The sequence below is a fragment of the Aotus nancymaae genome, unplaced genomic scaffold, assembly GCF_030222135.1.
Source record: "Aotus nancymaae isolate 86718 unplaced genomic scaffold, 86718_ANA_hifiasm-v0.15.2.pri h1tg000138l, whole genome shotgun sequence".
Lineage (NCBI taxonomy): Eukaryota > Metazoa > Chordata > Mammalia > Primates > Aotidae > Aotus > Aotus nancymaae.
The window spans coordinates 2,621,698-2,631,895 of NW_026988553.1; the positions used below are offsets into that span (position 1 = coordinate 2,621,698).

A 10,198-nucleotide genomic window follows, 5' to 3' on the forward strand; every position below is an offset into this window, starting at 1 on the left:
TCGCCCGGCCGTCCGCGGGCGTCAATAGCGACTGTCAGCACAAAACAAAGATGGCGGCGGCGGCATCTCGGGAATACCCGGATGAGAGTTATACCCCCCACCCTTCGACGCGTTCGGCCCCGCCCCCTTGGGAACTGTGTCGGGTTGCTGAAGGGACGCACGCCTGAGGAACTGCCTTTAACCAGCAGTGGTGACAGGGGCATGCAGGTGGTCGGGGGTGGCGAAGAGTCACCACAGCCAGACCTCCGGCCGGGGAGCGAGCGTTTTCCCGCCCTGCACACCCAGCAGCCACAGGAGGTGGCCCAAGGCGCGCTCCGGGGGAAACCGGGGGCGGGGCGAGAGTGGGAGGCGACGCGGCCGAGCGAAGGCGCCCGGGGGTGGAGCGTCCGCCCGCTCCTAGGCTCCCAGGCCGCTGGCCCCGCCCCCGGGCGCCAGCACCTCCGCCGGCGCCGCAGCAAAATGAGCTGGGCCGCGCGCCCCAAACCGCCGCGCGCCCGGCCGCCCCCACCGCCGAGGGGCCCGCAGTCGGACCGGTGGCGCCCGAACCAGGCGGGCGCGGGAGGCGCTCGCATCACTTTGCGTCACCCCCCCCCGCCCGCTTCCCAGGCCCCGTGTCCCGCCCCGCGCGCAGGCGCACCCGCGCTGCTCGGGTCCGCCCTTATCGGAGATTTGAATTTCCCCAAGCGAGGCGAAATACCCGTATGGTGATTGCTGGCCTTTTCGCGCCATTACTGTAAGTGCTCACCGCAGCCCCGGGAGGTGGGTCCCAGCGTCGCCCCTACGTTCCACCTCCTCCAGGAGGCAGCCCGGGCGCGGCGGCGGCATCCTCCCTGCCACGCGCAGGCCGCGGCGCAGGGGCCCAAGCTGCTGCCCGGGAGCTGCAGTCACCAGTATAAATGGATAGACAGGTCCTGTCAGAGCCTGTGGCTTTTGTTGTAAATGCCTAGAAGTTCAATTAAATTACAAGATCTACCGACAGGCAGAATTATTACTTTGAAGTTAAGCGTCCTGCTGGAAGACCTTGTAATTTAATGCATCACTGTCTCTCACATTTTCAACAATATTTTTTAAGTCGCCTCTCAACATATTACATGTATTTTGTAATCCTCTGTGTTTCGGTTCATGCAGTTGGAAGTATCCATTTGAGAAAGGCCACAGAAGAATTCCTGCTTGTCTGTGCCACCACCTGCTGTTTGTGACCGAGGCTAGTTACCTCACTTCTATGTCCCCAAGTTCACTTATATGTCCCCAAGTTCCCCACCCATGGTAAATAAGAAAACTAAGTCCTGACACGTTGGCTCACGCCTGTAATCCCAACACTTTGGAAGACTGAGGTGGGAGGATCGCCTGAACCTGGCCTGGGCAACATAGTGAGACCCCGAGGCATGGTGGCACACGCCTGTGGTCCCAGTTACTTGGGACGCTTAGGTGGGAAGATGGCTTGAGCCAGAAAGTTCAAGGCTGCAGTGAGCTGAGATCGCGCCACTGTGCTCCAGCCTGGGCGACAGAGCAACACCCTGTCTCAAAAAAACAAACAAAAAAATTGAGCTGCTGGTTTCCAAGGGCCTTGCCTGAATTCAGTCCAGAAGCCAAATTAATTTTAATTTAAGAAATTCAAGTGTACGTGGCTGTTCCTCGCTGCTTGCACATCCGTCTGGCCCAGGTTAGCTTTTCCTGCTGGGATGTCCCACACGATGTCCCCTTATCTGCAGACAGACAGCAAGGAAGGTCATGGGGGGACATAACTAGTTGTCATAAATGCTAAAGGCCTGGATATGTCAGTGCCTGCTGTTTAAACACGTGCAGGAGAGTCTGGGCCCTTAGCCAGGAGATTGTCAGGCTTTCCAGGGCTTCCCTGAAAGACCCCAGATCCAGGGGCCCATGCTGTTGAGGTGTTTGCCTTCCCATGCCGGGCCCTGGGGGAAGCTGTGGCGAGATTTGAGTGTCACATAATAAGGATCATGGCTGTTCAAAGGTACAGGGAAGCTAGGCTGTATGGTAGCCAGCTCGGTTGGGTTTTGGACAGGTACTTTGATTACATCGTCACTGTCGGCCGTGCCCTGGTTCAAGTGGACTGAGCCCCTGCATCCGGAAAGAGGAGTTGCTTTCCACGCCCTTCCTGGAGTTCTTCCTCGGTCAGGTTGACAGTGTTTGACTCCTGTTCCAGGTCTCTGCCCTGCTTGCTGGCAGGCAGGAGGGTCAGGCTAGCATGGGTGCCATGGGGCCCTAGATGGGTGCAGGGAAGGACCTGTAGACACCAGGTTGGGCCTCAGCTGGTGCCTCGGCTGGAGTTAGGAGCTGAAGGGGAAGTGCCTGAGAGGAAATGACAGCTGAGTCAAGGGCAGTGGCCAGGCACAGTGAGCAAAGAGCTTCCAGTACAGAGCTGGGCCTGAGCTCAAAAAGCTGCATGGGAATGGCACTTTAAGTCTGGCCAAGAGTTTGAGACATAATCCAGGACATGGAATGGGAAGCTGGTCATGGAAGGGTGGAAGTCAGGGCAGACATGATCCTGTCCATGGCTGCTCCACAAAGATGCTGGGGCTACTGTGTGTACACCCCTGGACCCGGAAGCTTCTTTGACTGGGAGGAGGGGGCAGGAGGAGTGCGGGTGCCCCCTGCTGAGATGGCAGGCTTGTGTGAAGCAAGGACATGTGGAGTGACAGTGAGGGCTGTGGTTCCTGTGTGGCAACACCACGCTTCAGAGGGCAATGGGGCACTCACATGCCAGGGCTGGTGGTCCTCCTCAGCAATGGAACCCCAAGGCAAGAAGGCTGAGAATGAGGCTCAAGAGGATTCAGGTGGGCCCCAGGATGTGCCTGAGAAGTGAAATAGCAAATAGGAATGGTAAAAGGCAGCAGAAGTGCTGGCTTTGTACTTTAATGTAATTGAATTGAAATTGAGCAGGGCTTCACTGGCACCTGAGGAAGAGCAAGGAATCAGACCCTGCCCCACCCATTTGGGGCCTAAATTGCAGGAGGGCAGATGGACTTTGCACCTCAAAACTAAACAGTGCTTGTCACATGAATCATTTGCAAATATTTTCTCCCATATTGTCTGTTCATTGTTGATTGCTTCTGTGCTGTGCGGAAGCTTTTCACTTTCATACACTCCCATGTGTCTGTTTTTGTTTTTGTTGCCTGTGCTTTTGGGGTCTTGGCATAAAATCTTTCCCCAAACCAATATCCTGGAGCATTTCCTCATTTTCTTCTAGTAGTTTTATTTGTATTATTTATGTATTTATTTATTTTCATTGATTGATTGATTGAGACAGAGTCTCACTCTGCTGCCCAGGATGGAATGCAGTCGCATGATCTCGGCTCACTACAACCTCCGCCTCCTGGGTTCAAGCGATTCTCCTGCCTCAGCCTCCCAAGTAGCTGGGATTACAGGTGCTTACCACCACGCCCAGCTAATTTTTGTATTTTTAGTAGAGATGGGTTTCCCTTGTTGATCACGCTGCTCTCAAACTCTTGACCTCAGGTTATCCGCCCTCCTCAGCCTCCCAAAGTGTTGGGATTACAAGTGTGAGCCACCACACCCGGCCTCTTCTAGTAGTTTTATAGTTTCAGGTCTTACATTTAAGCCTTTAATCCATTCCGAGTTGATTATTGTGTGTGGTGGGAGATAGGGGTCTAGTTTCATTCTTCTCACATACTTACCCAGTTTTCCCAGGGCCATTTATTGAACAGACTATCCTTTCCCCAATGTAGATTCTTTGTGCCTTTGTACTACTCATAATAGCTAAGATAAGGAAGGAATCTAAGTGTCCATCAGTGGATTGATATATAAAGAAAATGTGGTATATATTCATGATGGAATGTTATTGAGCCATTTAAAAATAAACTATTGGCAGGCATGGTGGCTCACGCCTGTAATCCCAGCACTTTGGGAGGCCAAGGCGGGCAGATCACCTGAGGTCAGGAGTTCGAGACCAGCTGGCTAACATGGTGACACCCCGTTTCTACTAAACATACAAAAATTAGTTGGGCGTGGTGGCGCACACCTGTAATCCCAGCTACTTGGGAGGCTGAGGCAGTAGAATCACTTGAACCCAGGAGGCAGAGGTTGCAGTGAGCCGAGATCATGCCATTGCACTCCAGCCTGGGCAACAAAGTGAGACCCTGTCTTGGAAAAAAAAAAAAAGCCTATTGGCTGGGTGCAGTAACTCACACCTGTAATCCCAGCACTTTGGGAGGCCAAAGTGAGAGGGTCGCTTGAACCTAGGAGTTTGAGACCAGCCTGGGCAACATAGCAAGACCCTGTTTTTCCAAAAAATTTTCAAAATTTGCCAGGCATGGTGACATATGCCTGTGGTCCCAGCTACTTGGGAGGCTGAAGTGGGAGATTGACTTGAGCCTGGGAGGTGGAGGCTGTAGTGAGCTGCGATTGCACCACTGCACGCCCCAGCCTGGGAGACAAAGTGAGACCCTGTCTCAAAGAAATAAGCAAACTAATAAAATAAATCTTGTTATTTGTGGCAACATAGGTGAGCCTAGAGGACATTATGTTAAGTGAAATAAGCCAGGAACATAAAGATAAATATTTTATGCACTAATCCTTATGTGAAATACTAAAAAAAAAAAAAAAAAAAAATCAAGCTCATGGAAATAGAAGCATAGTGGGCATTAGAAACTGGAAAGATTAGAGGGTAGGGAAAGATTGGGAGGAGCTGGATAACAGATACGGAATCCCAGCTTCGTTGCACGAGTGGACCCTGCTGTTCTGCACGGTCGGGTGAGCATTGTTAACTGTCATTTCTTGTGTATGTTCAAAAGACTACAAGAAAGGATTTGGAATGTTCCCAACACAAAGAAATGATAAATGTTTGAGGTGATGGATATGCTAATTACCTTGTTTGATCACTATACATTATATAGGTGTATCAAAATGTCACTCTATAAGCCATTAAAAATAACAAAATAGGCTGGGTGCAGTGGTTCATGCCTGTAATCCCAGCACTTTAGGAGGCCGAGGCAGGCAGATCAGTTGAAGTCAGGAGTTCAAGACCACCCTGACCAATATGGCGAAACCTCTTCTCTACTAAAATACAAAAGTTAGCTGGGCGTGATGGCTATCGCCTGTAGTTCCAGCTACTTGGGAGGCTGAGGCAGGAGAATCGCCTGAACCCAGGAGGTGAAGGCGGCAGTGAGCTGAGTTCATGCCAGTGCACTCCAGCCTGGGCGACAGAGCAAGACTGTCTCAAAAAAATTAATTAAATAAAATAGGCTGGGTGCGGTGGCTCATGCCACCTCAGGCCGAGGTGGGAAAATCACGAGGTCAGGAGTTCGAGACCAGCCTGGCCAACATGGTGAAACCCTGTCTCTACTACAAAAAATACAAAAAATTAGCTGGGCGTGGTGGTGGGCAACTGTAATCCTAGCTACTTGGGAGGCTGAGGCGGGAGAATCACTTGAACCCAGGAGGCAGAGGTGGCAGTCAGCCGAGATTGCGCCATTGCACTCCAGCCCAGGTGATGGTGTGGACAGTGCAAAACTCTGTCTCAAAAAATAAAATAAGCCAGGCGCGGTGGCTTACATCTGTAATCCTAGCACTTTGGGAGGCCAAGGCAGGTGGATCACAAGGTCAGGAGTTTAAGACTAGCCTGGCTAAGATGGTGGAACCCCATCTCTACTAAAAATACAAAAATTAGCTGGGCATGGTGGTGGGCACCTGTAATCCCAGCTACTCAGGAGTCTGAAGCGGGAGAGTTGCTCTAACTCGGGAGCCGGAGGTTGCAGTGAGCTGAGATCACGCCACTGCACTCCAGCCTGGAGACAGAATGAGACTCTGTCTTAAAAAGCAAAATAAAATAAAATAATAATAATAAAATATGCTAAGTGGTCTACATATACAGACACTTTGTGTTTGTTTCTGAGACAGAGTCTCACTCTGTCACCCAGGCTGGAGTGCAGTGGCGCAATCTCGGTTTACTGCAATCTCCACCTCCTGGGTTCAGGCGATTCTTCTGCCTCAGCCTCCAAAGTAGCTGGAACTACAGGCGCTAGCCATCACGCCCAGCTAGTTTTTGTATTTTAGCAGAGATACGGTTTTCCCATATTGGCTGGGGTGATCATGAATTCCTCACCTCAAGTGATCCACCCACCTCATCCTCCCAAAGTGCTGGGATTACAGGCCTGAGCCACCTTGCCCGGCTTAATATTTTGTATTTTTGGTAGAGATGGAGTTATACCGTGTTGGCCAGGCTGGTCTCAAACTTCTGGCCTCAGATGATCCACCCGCCTCATCCTCCCAAAGTCCCCAAGTGTTGGGATTACAGGCATGAGCCACCATGCCCAGCTACAGATCCTTTTTAACTTGTAACAGGGTAATGTCCAGAAAAAGCCATCATAAGTTGAAAATATTGGAACTGGACTTTCAACTTAAGAGGGGTTTAGCTGGGTGCAGTGGCTCACTCTTGTAATCTCAAGACTTTGAGAGGCAAAGGCAGGAGAATCACTTAAGGCCAAGACTTCGAGACCAGCTTGGGCAACATAGTGAGACCCTGTCTCTACAAAAAATGTTTAACAAAAGTTAGCAGGGCGAGGTGATGGTGCACCCCTGGTCCCAACTATTGGGGAGGCTGAGGCAGGAGGATAGCTTGGGCCCAGGATGTGGAGGCTGCAGTGAGCTGATTGTGCCACTGTACTCCAACCTGGGCAAAAGAGTGAGACCCTGTATCTTAATAAAAATACCCAGGCCATGGCACCAGGAAGCAAGGAAGAGGCCAGGTGGAAGCCCTCCTGTCGCGTCTTCCCAGGAGAAGAGCAGAGGGTCCCTGGGGTCAGGAGGCGGCATGCCTGGGTTTCTGCTCCTCCACGGGCTGTAACTTTCAGCCAAGTCAAACTTCTGGAGTTTCAGTTTCTTTATCTGTGAAATGACGGGGCTGGTGCAGATGGCTTCTAAGATCCCTCCCAGGCCTGGAACTTCTAAGCCGTTAGGTCAAAGGTGAGCAAACTCGGCCAGGCATGGTGGCTCACGCCTGTAATCCCAGCATTTTGGGAGGCTGAGCTGAGTGGATCACTTGAGGTCAGGAGTTCAAGAGCAGCCTGGCCAACATGGTGAAACCCCATCTCTAGTAAAAATACAAAAGTTAGCTGGGTGTGGTGGTGCACACCTGTAATCCCAGCTACTCAGGAAGCAAAGACAGGGGAATCGTCTGAACCTGGGAGGAGAAGGTTGCAGTAAGCCAAGATCGCGCCACTGCATTCCAGCCTGGGCAAACAGAGTGAGACTCTGTCTCAAAAACAAACAAACAAAAAAAACAGGTGCTCAAACTGAGGCCCGAAACAGTTAAGGTGCAAGATCACATCGTTAGTGAGTGGGAGAGCTGAGTTTTGATCACAGTCTGGCATCAGCTGACCAGGAACTGGAGGTCCATGCTTCTCTCTCCCTGAGCCCACCTGCCCACCCAACCTCTTGAGTGTGAAATGTATTAATATGGAAGAGAGAAGAGCTTTAATGATTGGAGTCATTTTCAGAGCAGTTGATAGTGATAATTGTCTCTCTGGTTCTGTGACTGAAGGAGATGGAAGGTTTATGGTGGCCTGAGGAAAGAAGGTGATTTGGGGCTTGGCACTTCAGGGGAGGGCAAGAGAGGGAGCCCGGGAAGCTGGCCTGGGAGGCCTCCGGGTCACCCCTTGCCTCTTGGCCTGGTGCTTGAGTGGCAGACAGTGAGTCCTCCTTCTCCTCCCTCCCCCACCTTGCGTCAGAGGCCAGAGCTCGGACTCCAGCTAATTGTGTCTAGTTCAACTGGGTATTTGTTGAAAAGGGCTTTGTTGGCTGGAGACGTCACTTTTATAACACATTGGCATGGGAAGGCCATTCTGAGTTGTATGACAGCTGGGCAGGGCTCGTCTGTAGATGCAGTGGCTTTGAGGAAACTGGGGCGATGGGCAGGATTTTCCTGGGTGCCAGGAGAAAGGGGTGACAGAGGATTCTAGCGGTCCTGAGTGAGAGCCAGTGCACAGTGGCTATGGCTTCACTTTGCTTTGCTTCTTCCCGTGAAGATGGTCGGTGGGTCCGAGGCCGGGGTCAGGAACATGGAGGCGGTGCTGGGGACGGCTTGTTTTCTAACCACACGCCTTTTGTAACCACAAAGGAAAAAGACAGAGTGTTCCTCCGCTGGCGCCAACCAATCAACAGGACTCCTGCCTTCCTTCGGGGCAAGGTCGCAGCATCAGCCTCGGAAATCACGGGGCTTCTTCCTGCTGGCTTAGCTGGGAGGCCCAGAGTGTTCTGCAGAGGCCGCGTTTTGAAGGCGCCTCTCTGAAGCTCCCTGCCCCAGGTCATACCTCGACGTCCAGATGAAGCCGGAGTGGGGGCAGGCCCTCGTGCACGTGGCCGTGGCCGGCAGCCTCTGTGCCGTGGCAGTGTCCACAGGCATTTTTGACAGCGTCTCTGTGCAAGTGGGCTACCAGCACTACGCCGAGGCACCAGTGGCCAGCCTCCCTGCCTCCCTGGCCATGCCCTTCAACTCGCTAGTGAACGTGGCCTACGTGCTGCTGGGGCTGTTCTGGCTGCGCAGGGATGGCGTGGTGGGACCAGGTCCCCGCTATCTGAAGGATGCGTTCGCGGCCATGGCCCTGCTCTATGGCCCCGTTCAGTGGCTGCGCCTGTGGACACAGTGGCCCCGTGCCGCCGTGCTGGACCAGTGGCTCACCCTGCCCATCTTCGCATGGCCTGTGGCCTGGTGCCTCTACCTAGAACGGGGCTGGTGGCCCTGGCTGTTTCTCTCCCTTGAGTGTGCCTCCCTGGCGAGTTACAGCCTCACTCTGCTGCATCCCCAGGGCTTCGAGATCGCACTGGGCACTCACATAGTGGCCGCTGTGGGGCAGGCCCTTTGCACCCAGAGGCGCTATGGCAGCGCCACCTCGGCCACCTACTTAGCTTTGGGAGTGCTCTCCTGCCTGGGCTTTGTGGTCCTCAAGCTGTGTGACCATCAGCTCGCACGGTGGCGTCTGTTCCAGTGCCTCACAGGCCACTTCTGGTCCAAGATCTGTGATGTGCTCCAGTTCCACTTCGCGTTTTTGTTTCTGACGCATTTCAACACTCACCCAAGATTCCATCCCTCCAGCAGGGAGTCGCACTGAAGTGTGGGAAGAAGCTGCTGAAAACCGACAACCCCCCAGCATTGAAACGTGGAATCAGTGTGGGGCGTCGTGCGGGTGACGGTATGCGCTGATCGCCAAGACTGCCCTTCCCTGAGAAGCTACAGGCTTCGGTGTGGAGGGGTGAAATGCTGTGATCTCGACAACTTACTTTCAAAGACATAAAGCAACGATCTCGGCACAGGGGACGTGGGTACTCCTGATGTCATAACTTTTCTGTAGTTTGAAATGTTTCCAAATAAATATTGGCAAGGGGAGTAGAAATGACCCTAAGAAGTCCGTCATGCACATGGTCGGACAGAGAGTGATCGTCTGCAGTATCTTTGGGGTGTCAGCTGTGGGTGTGGACTGGCAGCAGCAAGGCAGGCCAGCCAGTGGGATACCGGTGAGTGTCCTTAGATGCAGCTGGATTCAGGGAGACTGAGTCACACTAAATACGTGCCCAGCAAACTGATGGGGAAATCAGTTACCTCATGACATCTGTGCGTGTTAACTGTAAGCAGGTCACGTGAGAGCCACATCACCTCAGATCGTGTGTGGAACCAGGCAGGTTGCATCCAGATGAGGAAACACACAAATGTCGGAAGTTGAATTCTCAACAGAAAGTTGCTTTGTGGGTCTCCTCTCGGAGCCGGGCTGTGGCTTAGATGTCCTTAGTGGCTACAATCTGAGCAGTCCCCACGTGCCCATCACCCAGGTCCTTCTGAACCGATCTGCTGACAGTATCTCCAGGCAGGGTGCTGGAGGTGGCACATGCTTCTCATGCAGGTGACTGTTTTTGAGCCCTTGAGCCCAAGACCCAGACTGAGGACCCCACAACTCCCCCTCTACTGCCGGGGACAGTCCTTCTTCCTCCTGGTCACTATGTTACTTAGCAGCCTGCCTCACCTCCTTTCATCTGAAGGCATTTGGTCTGGAAACAGGACTTCTTTTTTTTTTTCCCCGAGAAGTCTTGCTTCTGTCGCCCAGGCTGGAGTGTAGTGGTGTGATCTTGGCTCACTGCAACTTCCGCCTCCTGGGTTCAAGCGATTCTCCTGCCTCAGCCACCCGAGTAGCTGAGATTACAGGCGCCCACCACCACACCCGGCTGA

The 10,198-nt window shown here is 52.9% G+C and overlaps 1 protein-coding gene across 3 annotated transcripts; it reads left to right on the plus strand.

Moving 5' to 3' along the window:
* Window positions 1–635: 635 nt before the first annotated feature.
* On the plus strand, window positions 636–9,979 carry TMEM187 (transmembrane protein 187). Of its 3 annotated transcripts, none has more exons than XM_012437915.3 (2): window positions 636–733; window positions 8,099–9,979. In XM_012437915.3, the coding sequence occupies exon 2, from the start codon at window positions 8,304–8,306 to the stop codon at window positions 9,087–9,089; it is 786 nt and encodes a 261-aa protein (XP_012293338.2). In that variant the 5' UTR covers window positions 636–733; window positions 8,099–8,303; the 3' UTR covers window positions 9,090–9,979. The 3 variants fall into 3 exon arrangements, with proteins under 3 accessions (XP_012293338.2, XP_012293339.2, XP_012293340.2); XM_012437916.2 differs by having other exon boundaries at window positions 675–759; XM_012437917.2 differs by lacking the exon at window positions 636–733 and adding an exon at window positions 4,089–4,734.
* Window positions 9,980–10,198: the final 219 nt, after the last annotated feature.